At 37.4% G+C, this 22,822-nt stretch overlaps 1 protein-coding gene across 6 annotated transcripts; it reads left to right on the top strand.

Annotated features, from left to right (window-relative positions):
- Positions 1-310: 310 nt before the first annotated feature.
- Positions 311-20,165, top strand: AASDH (aminoadipate-semialdehyde dehydrogenase). 6 transcript variants are annotated; one of them, XM_075500102.1, is made up of 15 exons: positions 311-411; positions 1,164-1,417; positions 3,440-3,560; positions 4,276-4,616; positions 5,317-5,509; positions 7,915-8,156; positions 10,421-10,527; positions 10,982-11,154; positions 11,703-11,895; positions 12,413-12,531; positions 13,869-14,706; positions 15,809-15,972; positions 16,576-16,701; positions 18,061-18,192; positions 19,272-20,165. In XM_075500102.1, the coding sequence occupies exons 2-15, from the start codon at positions 1,188-1,190 to the stop codon at positions 19,677-19,679; spliced, it is 3,387 nt and encodes a 1,128-aa protein (XP_075356217.1). In that variant the 5' UTR covers positions 311-411; positions 1,164-1,187; the 3' UTR covers positions 19,680-20,165. The 6 variants fall into 6 exon arrangements, with proteins under 6 accessions (XP_075356217.1, XP_075356218.1, XP_075356219.1 ...); XM_075500106.1 differs by having other exon boundaries at positions 403-708; positions 14,604-14,706; XM_075500101.1 differs by having other exon boundaries at positions 403-708.
- The last annotated feature ends 2,657 nt before the right edge of the window (positions 20,166-22,822 follow it).

The following is a 22,822-nucleotide window of genomic DNA, read 5'->3' as shown; positions in this document are numbered from 1 at the left end:
CGGCAGGAAGGCCCGTACCACCTCCTGGGGGGGGGAGGCGGGGGGACGCGGGGAGAGAGACGAGTGAATTGTGAGTGGAGGAGGGGGAACTTCGCCCTTCACCTCGGCTCCCTGCGTTTGTTTAGCCTCTTCCTCACGTCCGAAGAAGAGTTACCGGAGGGCTGGCAGGGCTCTGGTGCACTCGCAATTCCTCTCACCCTCAGGAAAAAATGGCGCCGCCCCACGCAGGCCGCTGGCGGACCGGGCTCAGCTTGTGGATGCCCAAAGAGCGCGACGGCCATCGGCCAATGAGAGCGCGCGTTACTGCAGAGTCGGGCACGACTAACACTGCCCCGCCAATCAGGAGCGTTGACCTTCCGTTGCTAGGTGGCGACGGAGGGCGCTGGGAGGTGCTGCTCGGCGCTGCCTCAGGTGGGGGATCGCGCGGCGTGGCCGTTGCCCCGAGCCCCGGCCACTGGGGGTAGCGGCAGCGGTCGGCGGGGCCGCGCTGATGGCGTCTGTCCCGCAGAGGTCCCGCGGTGCTCGTGGCGCAGCCGCCCGCCCCGGGAGCGGCCAGGCCGTGTGTGGAAACGGGGGGCTTTGAGCGTGGCGGGGTGTGGAGGAGCCGCCTGTCCTCGCTCGGGACCGCTGCGGAGTCCTGACCCTGGCGCGGCGGAGGCGAGAGGGGGCCTTAGCCCGGAGCCTTCCGGTCCGCGGCTCCGTCATCCGGTACGGGCGTGACGGGAGGGCCCCGTTGGGCAGAGACGTGCACCAGCACGAGCAGTACCCTAAAAGCCTTGGCAATCGACGCCTTGGGTTTTCTGTTGCAAAGAAGAGATTCATATTTCACAGTTCTATTAAAGAGAAAATGATTTGTTGTGTTGATAAAGTTAATAATTCACTTGTGCCCAGCTTTAAAAATAAAGGTGTAACGGTGAGGAACAAACTACCTCTGTGCAATGAAATCTTACTGAATTACTGTATCCTGGGCCCTAGGACGAGATCCATGGTAAACGATAAAAGTATTAAGCTTTACACTCTTGCAATATAAGGTGTGGTGAAGCTGTGTGTTTTCTGCCAAGTGTCTTTCTTCCTACTTGGTAGTGTTTTGTGTGCTTATATAATTTGACTAAAATATTAATAATTAGGAGGTGACAATGCAGTCTAATTTGTTAATCTTTCAGGAGGATTGAAGACATGCAGCAGAGATGACTCTTCAGGAAATGGTGAATCAGGCAGCTAGCCTGTACTCTGATAGAAAAGCAGTTTGGTTTGATGAATGCAATGACAAACCTCCAACTTTCTACACATATGCGACGGTGGTTAAGCTTGCCATGGAATTAACAGCTTTCCTTCGAAAGCACTGTGATCAGCAAGGAAAATGTGAAATAGGCCTTTACTGCTATCCAGGAATAAACTTACCATCTTGGATCTTAGGGTAATGGTTTGAATGCTTGCATTCTGTGTTGTTTTTTTAAGGGTCATCTCTATTAAAGCAGATTTTCAGTTTGTTTATGTTTTTAATAACAACAAAAATGCAGTAATACCATAGTAATGCAGTCAAGAGGCACTGGCGTCTTGCATCTTTAAGAAGAAAGATGGCAGTATTATAATCTTTTGAAAAGCCACTGCTAAAGTTTTTTTGAAGCTTCAGGTCATTGATCTGAAGTGTGTGTAACTGTATCCATTTTTTAAAAAGCGTATGATTAAGCATATTTATAGAAATAGAAAAAATTAATCACTAGTATCTGTGTTGTGTGTGTTTAAAAATGGAGGTGATCTAACAATAAAATGAGTATGCAGGTTTTTTAATGTATTCTTGTCTTGCTAGCAAAAAAAAATGCATTGAAAACAAATTTCATGCTTTAAGCTAATTGAGTATACAGTTACAGTTCCATTACAAATATTGTAGAAAAAAGTAATAAGCAATGCAGCACTAAAGTGGCATTGATTATTTAATGGCTAAGAAATTGAAATGTTTGTGATCTCAACACTCATGTTCATTCAGCAATTTAAAAAATCCTGCTTCTACTGATGAATTCTAATGTTTGTGTCCTTTATGTCCATATCTTTTATATCCATTGCATTTATGATGTAATATAGAATCCCAGCATCGCAAGTTTATTTTCTTCAGCTGATGTATACAGCAGTGGTTGTGCTTCTTAGGGGGATGATCTGTGTCAGTATTTTCCTATTGCCACACCACACCTAAAATACATAATAGTGCAAGAAGATGTATCACAGTTGACTAAAAAGATTTCAGTGAAGTGTGTGAGCAAGCCCTGTAATCATAAACCTTCCAGAAGCGCTGAGGAACTTTCTCGCTGATCTGGAAACACTTTTCCCCCAGTCCAGCAGTGGAGCGGGTTGCCCAGAGACGTTGTGCAGGCACCATCCCTGGAGGTTTTCAAGACCTGACTGGATAAAGTCCTGAACAACCTGGACTGGTGTCACAGCTGGGCTTGCTTGAGCAGGAGGTTGGACTAGGCATCCTGAGGTCCCTTCCAACCTGATTTATCCTACGTCCCAATGAAATGAGCAGCAACACTGGGTTCTTTTGCTGTGTGACTGGGAACTACTGGGGCATTTTGATTCTTACAGCTATCGTTGCTGAGTATTTAACTGCTGTGTATGATGCAGGGTAGGCTTAGGTGCTTACTGATACCAGTGGCTGTTCGAGTACGCAGAATGCTGCAGTTTCCAAGTCTTTGTTCTGGATCTTGTCATTACTGCAGTGATAAATCACTTGCACAAAGAGGAAATATAACTAATTGTGCGTGGGAATGCAGCCTTAGAAGAAATGTGAAGATTTATGGGAACCGTTCATGTTTTAGTTGCCACTTAATCTTGGCTTTTTGTGGCGTTAATAAATTCAAGTGCTTGTCTTTATCAAATGGAGCCACTAGAGGGGGGGATTGGAGTGAACAACTGTTGAGGAAGCACTGCAATGTAAAGCGCAGTGAATGAGAGCAGAATGATACTTCGTGTTCCTCTGTTTATTACGGAACAAACTCCAGTACGTGCTCAGATTCTCTTATGCTGGATTCTTTAGACTAGTGAGAACAGAAAGTGTTTTCAGTATGCAGACTTTTGGTGTTTTTTTAATATTTTTACACGTTGTACATGTATAAATGGAAAGCTTATATTTCTGTTCATAGTCAATAGCAGAAGCTTTTAAAATGTGGGCTGTTGATGTCAGTGATACCTTTATCATCACCAGCCTGCTTGGCCAGAAATAATGCTGAATGTTTTCATCTAGCTTTAATCTTTTTCCTCGCTGTAAAATACCAAAGGGCAACACTAATTATAATTTTCATCATACTTTATGTCCAACAAAATCTTTAAAAGTCATGTGACTACATTTTCTGGCTCTGACAACTATAAAAGTAATGTTAGTGAAATTTAAGAGGATTTTAAAAAAATTTTTTTAAATAAGTTTAAAACATTTTTGTCTTGTTAGAATCCTTCAGGTTCCAGCTGCCTATTCTCCTGTTGATCCAGATGCACCACCAGTGTTATCCACTTACTTCATGAAGAAAAGCAATCTTCAGTATATTCTTGTTGAGAATGACAAAATAAATGTAAGTTTTCAGGCTTCTACAGGAAGCATTAAAGGGCAGTTTAGAAATGTGTAGCTATTCAGACTGTATTCTGTTTTAATAAGCTTGGATGGGGCTGAGTTGTTTCTTCATGTCAAGAGGTTCTCTTTCTCATTCAGAAAAGAACATCTTTAAAATTAGACGTACAAACTGCTTCTCCTCCTCTTCAAAAAAATTGCCTACTTTCCTATTACAGTATTGTCCAGGCAAGCTTGTTGGGCACTTGCATTGAAAGGCTTTTCCAGGCTTGTTTCTCCATATGTCAAGGCTGAGAGCTGGAAATCTTTGCAATAGTTGGAAATAACTCCTGCATTTAATACTTTGGTTTCCCTTTGTCCAACTCCTCCCAAATCTCATACCCTCACTCATTGCAAAGGGAATAGACAAGATTGGACCATCTAGTTATAATTCAGAGTTCTTTGTCTTCTGCAGAATTCTTTTGTATGTTTTCCCTTTCTTTTCATTATTTGCTCAGAGAATTATTTATTTCTCATTTGTAAGGTCTGTGTTCACTCATATTTAATATATAAAAATACATGAGCTGAAAGCTCTCTGATGTGTGTCCTCCAAAAGTAGAGGGATGAAAAAATCACAGCTTTATTTGTATGAAACACTGTTTCATTTTTCATTGCATACAGTAGAACAATAACAGTGCGTCCTGAGTTCCGCTGTTTAAATTATTTATTTTCTTTTACAGAAATTCCGAATGTCCCATGTTGGTTGGTCTTACTGCAGTTCTTCCACAATAGAACATATTGGTTTAACTCTCTTCCAAATGAGCTCAAGCAACGCTGATTTAAATTCACAAGTAGATGATGTGAAAAGTAAATATGAACCTTTCAAAGCTATGGGTAACTCACAGCCAGGATATAGCATTTGCCCAGATCAAACCGAAGTAAAAACATCAGAAGGAGGATATATGGATGTTGGCCAGAAATACTCTTTAGCATACGTCTTGCATACATCAGGAACTACAGGGATCCCCAAAATAGTCAGAGTGCCTCATAAATGTATAGTGCCAAATATTCAGCATCTTAAGTAAGTGTGGCTTCCAGTTTTCCTTTTAAATGCTTTTACAAATTTGCCATTTAGGGACTCTTTTAAATACTTCAGAGGAGCATAGATTGGGTTTTTACTAACACTGCTTCGCTTCATCCTCCTTCCCTGCCTTTTCAGGTTTCTTTGCATTTGTTTCTGTTTTTTCAAAATAGCATCAGATAAAATTTTGTTTCTCTAAATGTTATTTTTAATGTTTAAATGGTGCTTTACCTGAATTTTTGAGGGGTGTACTTCAAATAATGTGCTGTTGCTGTAAGTATTGGATTCTGGCTTGCGGCTTAAAAGAAATAGGTAATGAAGTTAATTATTTGTTGACAGTTATATTTAGTGTGTTCTGTAGTTTTAAAGTCATAATTCCTCTTTAGGCTACCTGGGTTTCTTTCTGTTTCATTTAGTTCTTTCTAAAAGAATCTATTATGGAAAATACCATTCAGCGTACTGTATTGGTGTGTAATGTGGTGGATATCTTTGCAAAGGATCTCATTAGTTTAATCAGTAGTTACAGTCTTGATACAGGAGCTCTTGCTCAAATTGCCTGGCCTGCATATCCCTATATATTCAGAGTAGCCCTTAAGACCTTAGCTTTGCTAAAGCGCATTTCTTTCATGCTGCTTTTCCAGTTTGGAATTTTTTTTAACAATGCGCATCAGGTTTGTAATTCCTAGCTTTCTTATTTTAGATCCATATTTGAGATCACACAGAATGATGTGCTATTCCTGGCTTCTCCTCTAACATTTGACCCATCTGTGGTTGAATTGTTCATTGCTCTGACAAGCGGAGCCTCTATTCTTGTAGTACCAAACACTATTAAAATGATGCCTGTGGAGCTGTCTGCTGCTCTCTTTCACCATCACCATGTGACAGTGTTGCAGGTAAGCAACACCTAATTCAGTGTCTTGCTTCTCACCTTTGCTAATGTGTACTACTTTGTCATCAGTCTAGACGCTAATAATAATAGAGCAGGAGTGTTCTTCTTTGAAGGCATAGCTCATGCTATCCTTTTTGCTGTAAAGTGTTAGCTGTTCGGAAAATTACCATTTGATCGAAGCCTCAAACATTTTGTGACAGAAAACAATGAACTGAAGATAAAACCAACATTCATCTTAAGAAACCGTTAATTCTTAAGAATTAGTTAAATTATTCTGTTAATTAAGCAGTTAGTTCCAAAGAATCTGATAACGGAGTAACCTGTTATAGACATTTTTAGCACTTTTTAATGGCCTTGATCTTAGAGCCTTTCAACATAAACAACTTTTAAGTTTTAATGGTAGTCTCTGTGCTAAAAATACAACTAAACCAGTGCCATTTATAGGGTGGTAAAATGTTTGTCATTTTTACAATAATGAGAGCAAGAGAATAATTGATTCCACAGCAACACTTCCTGTTTTCAGGCCACCTGCTTATATGAGGCTTCATGTGCCCCTCACATCTTGGAATAGATCACCTCCTATATGATCTCAATTTCAATAAAGTTCATTTTTGGAAAATTTACTTGAAGTTATGAGCATCCAGCATAGCCGAATAAGCCTAGCCCTTGCCTTGTAGTGTAACGAGGTATTTATTAAAACTATTAATTGAGTATAGAAACTTAAATCAGGGTGTGGAGGGAAGAGTCACTAGAAAGGCATCTCGCTTGTAACGGACTTTGAACAAAACGCATATGGTCTGATTAGTCTATTAATTGTGATAAATCAACCCCTAAGCCTTGCTTTGTCATTAATGTTGTAATTCCAAAGTATATTCCTTGCTACATTCATAGAAATGCTGAGATTTCCTTTTCTTTTGGAGGAATGGTGGTAGTTGAGATTGTAGGGTGTAAGTTTAAGATTAGTGAGTAGTTAGCTGAAGATTCCGCAGCAGAAAAAATCCACTAGTTACAAATATTTTGTAACTTTATTCTCTGCTCTTATTTCTATTTATTACGATTGCTAAAAACCTCGATGGTGTAGATTTTCCTATCATATACAAGTTTCTTGATCAGTTTAGCTCACTTGCTTTTAGAAAAAAATTTCAGAGATATTAATCTCTATTAGCAAGTTTTTTTAAGTATGTTTTTTAAGACTTTTTAAGATACGTATTTTTTTTAAGCATGTTAAGCGTTAATAGAGAAGGGCAAAATCTGGTGAATTACGGTATTTGAGATGTCTTTCTGAGAAAAGTTTGATTTTGTGATTTTTTTTATCATTGTCTTTATCAGTGAAGGAAGGGCTTCTCGGCTGAATTAATGACAAAAATGTTCTCCTTATAGCTTAACTGATGATGAATAATTTTATGCTGTTTCTTAAATTATAGCAAGAAATTCCCTTCCCCTCTTGACTTGCTTGAGCATACTTGAGAAGTCTGAAAAGTGATTATGAGGGAGGGGAAGAGTAATTTTTTCCCCCCTTTTTTTCTTCACTATAATTCACTAAAGTTAAAATGAGCAGTTGAAAAGTGATGGTCTTCATCTATTACTAGAAGAAAATAACCTGGTAAGAAGTAATTCCATTAATTTTTCAGTCCTCTTACTAGAAAAAGTAGGCAAGAATGAGAGTGAAGTGTGTCTGTTAAAATGATTTGCTGTTTTTCCCTTTGGTGAAAGGGCTCTACATCACCAATAGTTTTATAGAAGTAGTTGTATTTAAGGAAGCTAGGTTTTTTCTCTTTTTTTGGTTTCTTTTCTTTTTCCCCTGCTCATTTTAGAGTGAGATGTGATAGCTTTCAGAAAAACTAATCTTTGTAAACTGTTATATTTAGACAAATCAGGAACAACCCAGAATCTGGCATCCTAGGAATTCTTAGTGTTACAGAAAGGTCTTTAAATTTTCTATATGCTCGTTAATCAGATGTATAGGTTATATTTCAGTTGTAACATGCTGGAATGAAGGGAAAAAAGCTCAAACAGTAACATCAAGAGAATACTGTTTGCTGCTTTCTGTTTCAAAGTAATTAACATAAGAACTAATGTGCACACACTTTAGGTAATAGCTGAGACACAACAGGGAACCCATAATGCACCTAAGTAAAGAAGAAACTGCAGAAGAACATAGATTGGTGCTGACAGTACTCAATAAAGGCTTCCCATAAGAAACAAAATCTCACAAAACACGAGCATGATCTATACTGGTATCTGATGGTTGATGCCATCTACTATATGTAGATGATTAAGTACATCTACAATATAGCTATGTAGTGGATATGATAAACCAGGAAGAGGTGTACACATATACTGAAAAAATATAACAGATGTTTTTCTTATCTCTTTTTTTTTTTTTCCCCCCCAATATGTATCATTCAGGCAACACCAACACTTCTCAGAAGGTTTGGAGCTCACATTATTAAATCAACAGTGTTGTCTGCAAATACTTCACTTCGTGTCTTAGCCCTTGGTGGCGAAGCATTTCCTGTACTGAATCTCTTGAAAAGTTGGAAGCACAAGGAGAACAAAACAAGTGTTTTTAATCTGTATGGTATTACTGAAGTGTCAAGCTGGGCTACTTGCTACAAGATTCCTGAAGAGGTTTTTAGTGCTGATTTTAGGTAGGAAAATTCACTGTTTCATGGCTTGGCATGTGAATGATGAAAATCACTGGAAATAGAACCTTGGTCTCCTGTTTCCAGGGCTACTGAGTCCTCATGAGTGTTCATGCTGGTAGAAGTTACATTTGGTTTTTATGTAGAAATAGACTAATCCATTCTCTCTTGCTCTAATACAGCCCCCTCAAGTAAAACTTATTGATGAATGATTCTTGAACGACAGAACTGCAGTCTGAAATTCTGTGTACTTGTAGACCTGTTAAGTTTCACATAATGTGTTATGATGGTCTCTGTTTTAGTCATTTCTGTATCTAGACCTCTTCCTCATTCCAGCCTGTGATTCCACATGCTGAACCTGGACTAGCCTAGTCAGGGGTGTACTGTCTCTGAATATGTGGCACTATTGAATCAGTGTTGCACTTCTGCAGGCAAACAGCTCCTACCCAATTTGCTCGTAACATCAGTTAGCCACACTCTTGCTCACCATGAGGCTTTTCTAGTGAGATCTTGCATGTTCAAAAAGAAGAAACCTAACGCAGCTGTCTGAAAGTAAAGAAATGGGGCTCTGTAACTCTTAATCATAGCCTTGGAACAAAGATATAGCTTAGCTCTATCAAGTTCAGAATGTTACTTCTGAGATTTACTTAAAGTGAAAATGCTCAAAGATTACTTTCAAATGCAATCAGTAGATATACGGGTTTTCTTACTGCTACCATGCTTTTGCCTACAGTTTTTAAAGCTCTGCAAATAATCGATCAAGTGGAGACTAGGTACTGTTTTTTTTCTAATATTGGATAATACACTATCCAGCAAATGATCCCACTGGTATTACTTGATTAGTATGGATGACAGAAATTTGTCCAAAGTGGCTCACCCAGGGTCTCACAGTAATTTTACTTGGACTTCCAGAAGTACTTTCTTTTCATCATTTAGCACTCTACCGGTTTTGCTCCATTACTGACATTTTTTTGTTCCTTATATTTTATAAAGAGAGTTGCAGGAGTGTCAAGGTTGTGAAAGATACTTCCAGTTAGCTCAGTGTTTCATTTGCTCTCAGAAATGTGTAACTATTCCCTGGCATGATAATTATACGTGTGACTTGAGTTAGATGTGTCCTGCGAAATAGGATGCTTTGGACAAATGATGCGATATGTTAACCTGGTACTCTTAATAATAATGTCCAAATGAGGTGGTGTTTGTCTTTTATTTTTGCTGTTCTATGGTATATGTATGAATCTTGGGGTTTTGTTTGGTGATGTTAAATTCTACTCTTTTTTGGGGTTGTCTTTGTTTTGGGACTTACCCATGGCATAGGGCATACCCATTGAATATCTGGGATGCTTTCTCATACCTATTTGTCAAGTAGTTATATTTTGAAGCTGACCAGAGGAAGGAAAAGGAGGATAAGATTCTCACTTGGCAGAAATACACATTTTACAAAATTTGACTGCTTTTTGGTCGACTTGAGATAAAAAATTCATTGACTGATCAGAGAAAAGGAGATGTTTCAACAGCCTAAATAACAGGAGTTGGAACAAGAACTGTTAGGTTAAAATATGATACTTTATGATAGAAATTGAACTGGAACCCATGCCTAACTTCATGTATTACCAAAGTTATTTAAAGTTACTTTGCTTTTTAAATTTTGCTTTACTGAAGAAAATATAATATTCTCTACTCCCACTCAGAAATATATTCAGTAAATGAAGTTCTGCAAGTGCTTGAAGAGGCTAGAGAATGAATGGAAAGGAAGGAGTTGGTCTGCAGCTCAATAGAAGTAGTCTATAAGAGATACATGACATTGAAATTACAATTTATTTTATTTCAGTCTTTTCTGAAAGAGTCAACTGTACTTGTTGCCACAACATCAGTAATAAAATAGAATAAAAGCTCAAACTGGGTAGCACAGGGAAAGAATGAATTGGAAAGCAGTTGCATGTGTTTAAATTGGTTGAGCTTGAAGGGAGTTTCAACCTAGGAGACTTAAAAACTGGCTGAAACTCTCAGGGTATTTCAGGGTCCATTCAGGCCTTATTTTCTATCATTCTGTGTTTTTTGGTATATGATAATGAAACCCGTGCACATTGATGAGGTTTTTAATTTTGAACAAATTGAGATGTTTTTAAAGAAGAAACATTTCTGGAGAGAAGCCCCAAGCATCTCCTTTTGCTCTAAAACCAATCCTTTAAAAGACTCTCATTTCTAGAACAGTTGTTTTGTGTTTAGAAGGGAAAGGTTTTTACTATTTCTCTCTTTAATGTATTTAGAACTGATTTCCCTATACCTTTGGGATCACCGCTCCTTGGAACGAAAGTTGAGGTCAGAGATACCGACGGTTCTGCAGTTCTAGAAGGCGAGGGACAAATATTTATAGGTTATTTGATATTTCTTATTCTTCTAAGATACTTTTCTTAATTGATTGAGTTTTAATAATACATTGATTATTTTACTTGGTGTCTGCTTCTGATATACAGATTAATATAGCATTTTAAATTCCCTTTGGGCTGAGAACCTTCTGATAGTATTTTAGGTTGTTGGAATGATGAACAGGAAATTACCATCATTTTATCTGCAGACTGTACTTTCATTATATTGGCTTTTTTTCCTGCTTGTATTTTGACATTCTCAGTTGAAGTAATTTTTGTGTATTAACTGAATTAACTGCATAGCCCAGTTTGTACATTGCAGAAGTTTAGACATTGATGATAATCTTTTAGTACTTTTTATAATGCTTGTTAGAGTTTAGGAGAATTTGATAAAATACTCTTTATAGTTTTCATTTACAGTTAGCCATTTAATATATATGACCACGATCTTTTCTTGTGTAGGTGGTGAAGAACGAATCTGCTTTCTTGATGATGAAATAACTGTACCCCTGGGTACAATGAGAGAAACGGGGGATTTTGTAAGAGTGCAGAATGCAAAGTTGTTCTTCTTGGGTCGGAAAGACAATCAGATTAAGCGTCACGGCAAACGTTTTAATATTGAATGTTTGCAGCAGGTAATATAACATCTAGTGGGTAGAGTATGCCAGTATAAAAGAGCAGGGATAAGGAACACATTGTTACCATCAGAAATGGGTATTTACTCATTTTCAGATGACTTTTAGGAGTCTAAAAGAAATTGGGAGGGTGTATTATCAAAAATCTAGTGACATAATTTAGGGAGGAGTTTGGTTCTGAGTTCTTGGAAATCTGTTCTATTGTATTGTTTCTTCCAGCAGAATTCAGAACTGTATAAACACCTGAAAAATAGTAAGCGTTGCACTGCAATGCTTGTATAGTGATTGTTCTACAAGACTGAATGTCAGACTCATGGATTATACCCCATTCATGGCATTTAGGCAAATAACACGTATATCTCCGAGTTCATTTTCGTGTGAAAAAGTACAAACTTCAGCTACAAGAGAAGGTGTTTCATAGGATGTTGTGTAGGAATGTGAGACAAATACAAATTTTAAATGGGTACTTTTTAAAGTTGTGGTTCTTATTCCTTTTACTCTATTGATGAACTGCATTTCAAAGCAAGACTAATGTTTTTTAATTACAGGCTGCTGAAGATCTTTGTCAGGTAGAAGCTTGTGCAGTGACCTGGTATCAACAGGAAAAACTTATCCTGTTTGTTGTGCCCAAAGATGATTTAGAAGAGAGAGAAACACTTAAAGAACTCCAGAAACATCTACCAGCTCATGCAGTCCCTGATGAGCTTGTACTAATTAAAACTTTGCCTTTAACATCACATGGTAAATGAAACTCTTAAGTACCCTTGCCACTTATTTTAATGGCCTCTATTCTTTTTTTAATTTTATTTTTTTATTGACCAAAATCCAGTGCCTGATTCGTGCTTTTTCAACATGTAGATTAGATAACTAACTCCTCGTAGGAAATCATGAGCACATATTATGTTTTCTTGGTAATGTTTCATTCAAGAGTCAAAGAGTAGTGGTAAAATCAATTTAGTATTAACACTGTACCTTTCTTTTCTCACATGTTCCTGTTGCCATCTGCAACAGAACCCTGACTTCAGCTGGGCAAAGGTCAGGCCTTGAAGGTGGGATTATGTGGGAGGCTAGGGTCAATTTTCAAAAACCTTATTGGGTTCTGTGTAGTTGATTGAGTGGGTAAAAAAAACACAGGTGCAGTTGAATATGAATAAGGAAGTGTGTACCAGAATAAAGTGACTATTTGGGCAGAGCAAATTTTGGAAGTGTAAATGCTAAAAGAGCAATGAAAAAAAATCGTACTTTATTTTCTACAAAGGCAAAGTTGATATATCTGAACTGAACAAGATTTACCAGAACCATCTAAACTCCAGAAGGCGTGACAGTAAGCTGAGTGGCGCAGAGGAATTGTGGGAAAGATTGCAGTATTTATGGAAGGTAGTATTTTGAGCTGCCTTTTTATCTTTGTAAGTGGATCATTATACATGTGTCAGGAATTAAACAGTTTTAAGAAGTATGACTAATGCAACCAGAATATTCTAGCTGCCTATAGATTTAAGCAGTACAGCTCTTTCTGTTCAGCTAATATAGTTGCTCTGCAGTGGCCAAGAGGGAGCCATTCATATTTCTCTATCAGATAAACTGCAGGCTATGAGGTATAAGCAATTAGCATAGGAAGGACGTAACCTGTCAGTAGCTTTTTGAATACTGCTTCACATGCCAAAGAAGGTATCCCTAAGGGAAACAAGGAACTGGGACGTGGAAACTTTGTACAAAATAGCTACTGTGTTAGTAGAGTTTCTTATTTCTAAATATAAGTATGAATTGAGGAGTCTTTTTTTAAATAGATGGCACAGTTGCGTAATTGTCTCTTGGACTGTCTGTTTATATTGTTTCTAAATTTCTGTGCTAAAGACTTGTTTTTCAAGGTACTGAAATGTCATGCTAAACAGTATTACTTTGTTTTTGTTTTTGTTTTCAAAAATAGACTTCCAAATTTCACCCGAAAGTGGGATTTGCTGTGGCTAGGACTTGAACAAGTAAATGTAGTGAAATTAGTAACCCAGTTTGCCTGTGCTGATACTTACCATATTGGTGGCTATAGAAATGATAACCCAAAGGGATGGGATGTGCCCTAGATCCATTAAGGACATCAGAAAGCGGCTTCCAAAACCAGAGGATTTGGACTTCACACCCAGACTTAACAAGCAGGGAGTGCAGTGAGAGGAGACATAGTAATTGCTGTTTGTTGTAATAACAATGCCAAATCCAAAATCCTTCATGAACTGAAGGGGTTATAGCTTCAAAAGTAGGTAGATAAGTAGGTTACTTAAATAATTCAGAAGTAAAAGATAACCAGTTTATGAAAGTTTTATTAATAAAATAAAGCACCTAAATCAATTTTATCGAAAGGCATCAATATTTTATCTGGGAAGTTGTCATTAATAAATGGTATCGAGATTGAAAACGGCCAACAAAAATACAGCGCAGTTTGCTTTAACTTTTTAGACTGCAGAATTGGAATTGAGCAAAACATTTTGTAGTACAGGACTAGTATCTCTCTGTTTCCCCATTCCTCCCCAACTTTTGTTCCATCACTACTTCTATTGGCACTACCATGTTTCGTATGATTTTTTTCAGTAGTGAGTTTCCTCAGTTGATTTTTAGTGGGACTTCTGGGTATTCAGGTGCATTTTACCCAACTTGAGTTTTTATGTGTGTGACATGGTGTAACACCCATGGACTGTTACCTCTTTCCTTCTTCTTTTCTCTAGTCTGTTCTGGGTCTCCTAGGTGATTCCACCGGAATTTCTAAAGATGCAGTATTTCTGTACAGTGGTGGAGACTCCTTAAAGGCTCTACGATTTTACGATGAAATTGAGATGCTAGTAGGCAAAGCTGTGCCTGGACTCCTTGAAGTTATTCTCAGCCGCTCAATTGAAGAGGTTTATAGACATATTCTTAAAATTCTGTTTCCAGATGAAGACCAATTAATGAATTACGACAATGTTGTGAAAAGAAAATTAAGTGGCAACAGTGGAGAGGACTTCCGTGGAAAATATATTAAACTGAAATCTGAAAGAGGTCTTGAGGTTGCTTCGGGGTTAATTTCGTTTATTGCGCTAAGCAGAGGAAATCATTTTTTTTCTATGAATTTCACCAAGTCTTTTGTGCAACCCAATAATACAGTACAGGTAGGAGTGGAACTGCTACAGCAACCATCCTTTCTGCATTTAGTGACTCCAAGTATAATGAAAAGCCATGTGCAAGGGTATGAAATGGAGAACAGAATTTTAACAGTTACGGACAAGGCAACTAAAACCGACTGTTGCTCCGTACATCAGATCCATGCAGAATGTAGTCATGTAACAACGGCAGAGTTAGCATTATGCATAAGGTGGAAGTCAAATACAAGAAAATGTGTTGATGCATCACCACTGGTTATAATACCATGTAAAGAAGAAGTATCTGCATCTGTATATGTTGGCTCTCACTCTCATGCAATGCAGGCGATTGATCTAGATTTGGGAGAAATAAAATGGGAGAAGAACCTTGGAGATCGTATTGAATCTTCTGCTTGCGTATCTAAGTGTGGAAATTTCATTGTTGTTGGTACGTCTTTTGTTTTAGCCTTCATTTTAAATTGTTTTTTCTGCTAAATACAAGATGAATGACAGAGAACCTTATTTCTTACCTCTGAATGCCCTCCATCTACACTTATCTGTAACCTTCCATATCTGCTTCAGAACTAATTTATTGTAAAATAGAAACAGAAGGAAGAAGTAATTTAAGTTTCATGATAACCAGTGATGGAACTCATCTAACATACAGACTTGTGGTTTATTATATGCCAATTTATTAATAAGGCTTTATTAAGTAATAGTCAATGAGTATGGTTTCTTTTTAGTGGTTGATTAAGGTGTGACCTTTAAACTTTTTTTTTTTAAGTATGGAAAGGTGATACAGTCTTAAAATGTCTTTAAAATTTGATAGAGGTAGAAATAGTACATGGTGCCTCAGGTTATTTTTCACAGTTTAATTATCTCATTTGACTCTTCTTTTTGGAAATGTAAAGAACACGTTTGGATAGTTTTTTGGTTTTGTCATATCTTGTCAACGGAGTTGCCATTATTCATCTTAGTGTTATCTTTTTAGCTAATATGTATATATCACTGGTCAGCACAGATGTCTAGGTGGTGAGGTTTTTTATGCAAAGCTAATGTTACTATCTTTTTGCTAGTATTTTGATTGCTATTTACTCTGATAACAAAATTGAATGTTTCTTTAAAACTGAAGGATTGTCTAGAACTACAGTTCAGTTTTCATTAGAAAACATACAGACTTTATTCTTTCAGCATCTTTGTTTTCAGAAAAGAAAATTAGGGAAAGAGGTAACCAAAAAAACATTCTCCCTTTTCAGCAACTCTCCCATGTCTTCTAATATTGTTACTGTAAAATTTGATAGAAGGGCAGTGAAATAAGTATATTCTAAATGTAACCTGGAAAGAACACGCAGAACAATCACTTTGAGTGTATAAACTATCAGCAAAGACTTTGAGCTAAAAGAAGATGAGGAGCTTTGGAAAATGTTTTGAAAGTGTACCTCATGAGTCATCTTGTCTTTTCAGCAGTGATGCAGCTAGCGGCATAAATCACACCATAAATACAAATATTCATTATCCTTTTTTCCCGTGTTGCATTTTATTTCACACAGGTTGTTATGATGGCTTAGTGTATGTGCTTCAAAGCAGTGATGGAGAAATACATTGGACTTTTGTCACAGAAGATACAGTGAAAAGCTCTGCGGTTGTAGACCCTTCCAGTGGACTAGTCTACATAGGATCACATGACCAACATGTATATGCTCTGGATATTTATGTAAGAACACTGACTAACTTTTATGTACAGAAGAATAAATATCCAACTTAAACCTATTCATTGTACACCAGATGAAGCTCCACTGGTGTTAGTATTCTCAGGAGTCCACAATGACACTTTTGAAATAGCTAGGCCTGCTTGAATTGGGGTTAGGATTATGCGATAGTAAATAGTTTTAGTGGTGTTCTCAGCTGTGGTTCTTGTGCTGCTAGTCCTGGTTGAAACCAGATCTTAAGTTTCTTAGTTATTAAATTCTCTGTGGGTGTTTCAGAATAGGGTGCCCAGCTAGAAATAAAACTATGGCTTAATGGTGGAGAGAGAATCTTACATTCTAAAAGAGTAGATGAAGGGAGGTGGAAAATAAGAGGGGCAGACACTGTCTCTTCATTAGCTGAATTTCTTTTATTGACTGGAAGAGAAAGTAGCCAATAGCAACACATATGCTAAAATAGAATGTACATTATATCTTCACTTCTTAACTAGTATTTGCTGAGTAAATGTAGTGTTTGATAAGCTTTGACATTCGAAGGTCTTTGTAAACAGACCAACAGCTTTAACTCCAATTGAAAAATTTTTTATTTATCTTTTCTCTTGTGCTTACAGAAAAAGGCATGTGTATGGAAGTTACATTGCGAAGGTGGAGCTGTGTTTTCATCTCCTTGTCTAAGTTCTTTTCCACATCATCTTTATGTTGCTACACTAGGAGGACTATTATTGGCTGTAAACCCAGTATGTACCTTTGCTTACTTGTCTTTGATCCCAATCTCAAATTTAAATGAAACCCAAATGCATTTCTGAAGTTAAGATCACTTTTCTGATGAAAGGAACTAGATGATCATATGTTACCATAAGATATTTTTCACTTGAGGGCCTTATTATTATACACAAGGTTACCATAATAATTCCTGTATTTCAGAAAGCTATCTGGTGATAAAGAGAACTGAAGTGACTTGCTTGAATTTATGTGCTGATTGTAGGCCAAAGTTGGAATCAGTGTCTTCTCATTCCCATATACTACCTTATCATTTAAACTAGTGAGTGAGAGCATGTTTGTAGATTTACTTTTTCCCCTCCCTCCTTTTGACAGTAGGATTAGGAAAAAAAAAATACACAGAACTTACTGAAGTCAGAACAGAATAGAAAAAGAAGCCCCGTCGTTCCTTTTACTGTTTCCCTCCCCATAGTCATTTAAAGAGCTGTCCCCCTTAATCTTGGACTGCTATTCTGTTCTCTGCACTGTGGAAATGGCATTCTTGATGGTTTTCTGAGGCATTGTTGGCTTACAGCTGGTCCTGCCTGATAAAAGGAACAGTCACTTGGAGCAGCTATTCATGTTTTTGTACTCATATAACCCAAAGCATCAGTCCTAACGATCTTTACCTCCCACCCACTACAAGTTTGCTTAGTAATACCCAATCTAGTGTTAGAAGACCGTTGTATGGTTTTGCAGCTCTAGTGGGCTGTGGTTAAGAAAAAACAGATTTTTTTTTTTTTTTTTTTTTTTCCGTAATCCTGAGTAACAGGTAGTTGAGAAACTCAGCTGTAACTCCAAGTGATTATTTGTAAAAATAGGAATGTGCAGGCTACATTAGGACCTTACTGTGACAATCATAGATTGTGGGTTGCAGCATTTCCTACAGTATTTATAGTTTATGACATAATCAATATGACTTGCTTTCAAGATATCCTCTCCGTCATTGGTCCTTGTCACATACTGAGGAGCTGGGAATGGAATAAAAAAAGGAATCTGTCATTTATTAAAGCTGCTACGACTACTACACTATTACCATTATTATTTTGCCTAGGGGGAGGAAGAGAAGGGGTGGAATAGGGGTACTGAGTATCCTAGGGAAAACACTAAACATTTTGTTGGAATAAGATTTGAAGAGTAGTTTTGCTTCTGTTATGCATTCTGGATGGGAGAAGCCTGCTTTTCTTTGCTGTTTGGTTGGGTTTCGGGGGTTTTTTGTTTGGGTTTGGTTTTTTTTTTCCAAATCTTAAGGGCTGGGTCAAGCTGTGAGGGAAGGGTTGTTTTGTGCAGCTTCCTACAGTTGTTAAGCATCAGATATTCCATGCTGCCATTTACAGGTGACGGGGAATAAGATTTGGAAAAGCTTCCTGGGAAAACCACTCTTTTCCTCTCCTCACTGCAATGAGAAGTACGTTTGTGTTGGGTGTGTGGATGGAAACTTATATTGTTACACTCATGCTGGAGAAAAGGTAAAAGTGGTGGTGTTGGGTTTTTTATGTTCATCATAAAACCCTGAATAAGATGCTTTATTAATACTGTTTTCTGAGGTTTAATGATTAACTTATACCTTTTGTGAACCAAATAGAAGTATCTATTTATTGTTATAGAGAGGAGAAAGTAGGAAAACTGCTTGCCTAGAGTAGTCCATGCAGTTCATGGCAAAACCGCAGACTCTCAAGTTGCTTGATGCAGTACTAGAATTTCTAGTTCAGAGCTTACAGCCAAAGTAAATGGTCAAGAGTATTGCCAGCAAATGAAATGGTATGGTTTTGGTTTTGGATTTTTTCAAGCACGTTTAAAGCCATCTCTTCTGTAAGGTGGTGGCTATTTAGAAGTAAAGGTTTCTTAGAATGTTTATGCATTTATCAAAAAATATTGACATCATAGCAGAGATATGCCAAATCATAATTTTGGCAAAATGTGTGTTAGCCTTCATCTTGAATTAAATGAGAAATTTTTTTTAGTTCCTCAGAGATGAATGTAGTTTGTATCTGGTGTTGAAACAACTGATGCTGTTTCTGTTTATTTGCCTGGGATGCAGTATACATAGCAATTCCTAAGCCTTTTCTGATTATAAAATATGTGTTAGCCCATACCCTGCTCTCTGCCTGCTTGCAGCAGTGTTGCAGAACTGATACTCTCTTGAGGAGGGATCTGCACATCATTAGCATGAGCAGAGGAAATCTGTATTACAAAAGGAATATTTGCCTTTTTGGCAAAGAATGGCTTCTTAACAGAATTGTCGAAGTTCATTACTAATTGTGGTACAACAGCCCAAGAATATTCTTTTCCCAAGTTGGCCATCTTTACATGGGCCTCACAGAAGGTAGTAACCCTTGCACATCTATTACGAGTCTTTTATCACTTACTCTGTGTGTAAAACTTAACTTGTAATTTGACAAGTATTTAACAGCCCTCACTGAAATCTAGTATGCTCTTGAAATAAAATGCTCTCCTGTCAACAACTAGTCTATTAAAAAATTACAGTTGCTGTCAAACTGATAATGAGAACAACCTTTGATAATGGGTGGTTATGTTCTTTCTGTAGGTTTGGCAGTTTTCCACTGATGGACCTGTGTTTTCATCTCCATGCATCTCAAGTTTAACGAAGCAAGAAATATTTTTTGGCTCCCATGATTGCTTTATCTACTGTTGTAACATGGAGGGTAATTTACTGTGGAAATTTGAAGCCACTTCAAGTTTATATGGAACGCCATTCGTTTTCCAAATTGATGACTTAAAGAACAGAATTCTTTTGGCAGCAGTATCTACAGATGGCAAAGTGTGGATCCTGAATGCCAAGACTGGAACAGCAGAAGGAGTAGATAAGCTTCCAGGAGAGGTTTTCTCTTCCCCTGTAGTATGGGGAACAAAGCTTGTTGTTGGCTGTAGAAATGATTATGTTTATTGCCTAGATTTATATATAACAGGAAAAAAAGAACAGCTAAGATGTTAGGCTGCTTCCTTCTTATTGTTTATGTTTGTAAATTAAGAGCTCACAGGTGCTCTCTACCTCCCTGCCTATTTTACTGTAGGCAAGAGGTGTTCTTTGCAGACTTCTCGGGTAGCATTTTGCACCAGGCAGTGTCCGGAGTAGGTAAAGTGATGTTTGTTGACTTGCTGTACTGATTGAAGGAGGATGGCTGCTCAGCACCCAGCCAGAAGTTTCACTGTCCCTCCCTCGTTTTCCAGCTCTGATTCATGAAAGAACATGTTTCAGATGGTTTAGATTTGAATGTTGTGCTTTGACCTGTGTAGTAAGAAAATGAAAGTCAGTAGTTTGGCTTCAAACACTTGCAGGACTGGGAGAGACTGTGGTAAGGTGCCGTACTCTGCAGCTTGGAATAACATGCTTGTCTCCCTGAGGGAGGAATGTATTCCTTTCTGTGAGTCCAGACTAGCATGTGCCCTGAGGTTCCTTCCTAGCCTGTGCCTGGCTCTTCCATGCACCTGGCTCTTCCAAACACCAAACAGACTGGTGTTTGTCTAGTCTGATGAGGTTCCTATGCTGTGGCAAGGTAACCCAAGTCCTTTTTTGAATCTAACTTTTAATTTGATTTCTGAAGACACAGCCTGCATTGTATACACCTGGTAGTAGTGACCTGTTTACTATATATATTGACCTGTATAAACTGCAAAACCTGCAGTAACTGCAGTAAACTGTTTGTTCATCTTTTGTGAGCCTAGGCCCTCCTTGGCTTCAATGCAGCCAAGCATATGCTTAAACTCTGTTGAAGTCAGTAGGAGTTACTTCTTCTATTCTAAAGTGGAGAATATACTTACATGCCTATATTTATTAAATTTCAGTGACAGGTACGGTATGAGTTCCAAGATGAAGTGTGCACTGCTCAAATCAACCATTGTCAAATCATTTTTAAGAGATTTGAATGAATGCTCTCTACAGTGTCTTTACAGAGAACTATTAATAAAGGGTTATGTAAATTGGTTTTGGTTGTCTTTAACGCCTTAAAAGGAATTACCAGTGGTCTTAGTTATGTGAATCAAGTATTTGCAGTGACAAAAGTACAGTTAACTGAGAGCATCTTCCTGATTATGTGTCTTCTAAAAGAACTATAGTAGAAGCTATTATCTCACTCTCTCTGATGAGCCATCTACTTTGAATTCTGACATCTTGAGTTCAAAAGTAAAGTAGAAGTTGCACTGGCTATGTTGCTTCATCACATCTGGTTCCTCCATTTTATTGTTAGCAGAAATGCATACGCAAGACACTTGTACCACTGTAAAAAGTTCTGTTTATAAAGCAAACCTGAACTACATGGTTAGCAAAAGGAGACACAGAATACATACATCATTGTTTAGATAATTTTGACTGGGTTATAGTTTAATAAGAATTAAAATGACATTAGTATAATAAACAATTGCACTTTAAAACATTTGAAAAATTAAAAAAGTACACAACAAATACCCCACAATTATACATCTTATAGTTTTTATACATTACTATATGAACATAGAGGTTAATCGTATATAACCTTGTCAGAAGAAATGGTATTTTGTGTGTATAAGTTACAAAAAATTGAGACAATATACTACATAGTGGTTTGTTCTGTTCTTAAAACATTTTTGCTGTTTTAAACTTGGTAGTAATGTTTTGGTTTTATTTTTACAGATTTCCAACACTTTATCAGAAATGGCTGCAACAAAGCTAAAGCAAAGTAACACTTCACTTCATTGGTATTTAGTGCAAATTTTTGTTAATTTAACATGAAATGTCACTGTTGAACGTGTACACTTTAGAAATGTTTCCACCAAGTACTGTACGTAATACAGTTTCCATTATTACACTAGATACCTTTATGGTTGAAAAAAAACTCTGCTTTGAAGCTTTAGATTAAGACCATCCTTAATGAAAGCTCTATTCTATGTGCTATAAATGTATTGTATTGGAAAATTGCATCCTTACGTCATGCACAATAGCACCTAATTTTGCTATGCTTTTCAGAATACCAGTATCTTTAATTCTTTAATCCTGATTTACTTCACCTTCTCTATATTTCTGCCTGGCTCCTTCTCCCAGGAAGTAATCATAAAGATGGATTTCAGGCAGTTTAGTTCTTGTAATTACAAATACATACTGCAGGCTTATAAACTCAGAAAAAGTGTAAATTTCACTTAAGAAGCACTAATTCATGGTGCTAGCAGAGCAAAAGTAATTATGGGCCCAATTCTTTCTTCAGATAAACTTGCAGAGATTTGACTTAGAAGGCGTTAAGTGGGTTTTTTCCCCCAAGCATTTGAGAGCAGCATTGCCCCATTTCTGTATAAAACATTTTAAATACTTATATTAAGGGTAAAAAGTTACTTTAGAGATTCTGGTTTTAAATATGAAACTGTGCAAAACTGATGGCTTAAGAGACCCAAAAAACCCCATCTTGCTGCTGCACATTTACTCAATCTAGCATGTCCATTGTGTTTGTGCTATTGTAACCATGATACTGAACTGTTGTTTTCTGTTCGGTGGGAAATAGTATATTCAATAATGACTTTTGCTGACAAGCCCTTTTTGGTTCTTGGAACAGGCGGATACGGCAGGTTTCATTCTGTTTTCTGCATAAAGTGCTACTCCTCATGCTGCATACAGCAGTTTGGCTAAAATACTTCCATGAAACATATGTGGTATCATTCTGTAATGATGCAACTTCTTCTTATGAAAATGTCTCCCTTTATGATGTTGTAGGCTTAAAGGTTCCTTTGAGCCTTATGGTTATAAGAAGGAGACGTTCAAATTTGTTAAAGACTTCCTTGTAAAACAAACTTGGGTGTGTTACAGATTTATTTACTAGGGTGACTTTAAAATGTAGACCTAGCTATTTCTATGGGATGTTGAGGATAGTAAAATTGTTATTACATTATGGACTTTATCCTTTTTTGTAAGAGGGAGGGGGTGAACATTTCTGTTTTGGTTACAAGGAGTAATAAAGTGTTCAATTGCCACAGCAGATACCTGAGATGGGGTAAGTAAACTTCTTTTGAAGTGTTCTGGCTGTATTGGTCAAAGTACAGGAAGTTATCTGAACTACCTGAAATTTCATGTGGAGTAAAATCAGGAAGAATGCAGAGTAAAAACTCTTGAGACTC

This window comes from Mycteria americana, chromosome 4 (assembly GCF_035582795.1).
Source record: "Mycteria americana isolate JAX WOST 10 ecotype Jacksonville Zoo and Gardens chromosome 4, USCA_MyAme_1.0, whole genome shotgun sequence".
NCBI classification, from domain to species: Eukaryota; Metazoa; Chordata; class Aves; order Ciconiiformes; family Ciconiidae; genus Mycteria; species Mycteria americana.
The sequence above is the reverse complement of the archived record's forward strand: the minus strand, read 5'-3'. Positions and strand labels throughout refer to the sequence as shown.

What these genes read in the sequence shown, in the direction of transcription:
- AASDH (XM_075500102.1), top strand. Translation starts at nt 1,188, where the DNA reads ATGACTCTTCAGGAAATGGTGAATCAGGCAGCTAGCCTGTACTCTGAT. An exon ending in TTACCATCTTGGATCTTAGG is followed by an intron (nt 1,418 to 3,439) that starts GTAATGGTTTGA and finishes TTGTCTTGTTAG; the next exon opens with AATCCTTCAGGTTCCAGCTG. An exon ending in CGAGGGACAAATATTTATAG is followed by an intron (nt 10,528 to 10,981) that starts GTTATTTGATAT and finishes TTTCTTGTGTAG; the next exon opens with GTGGTGAAGAACGAATCTGC.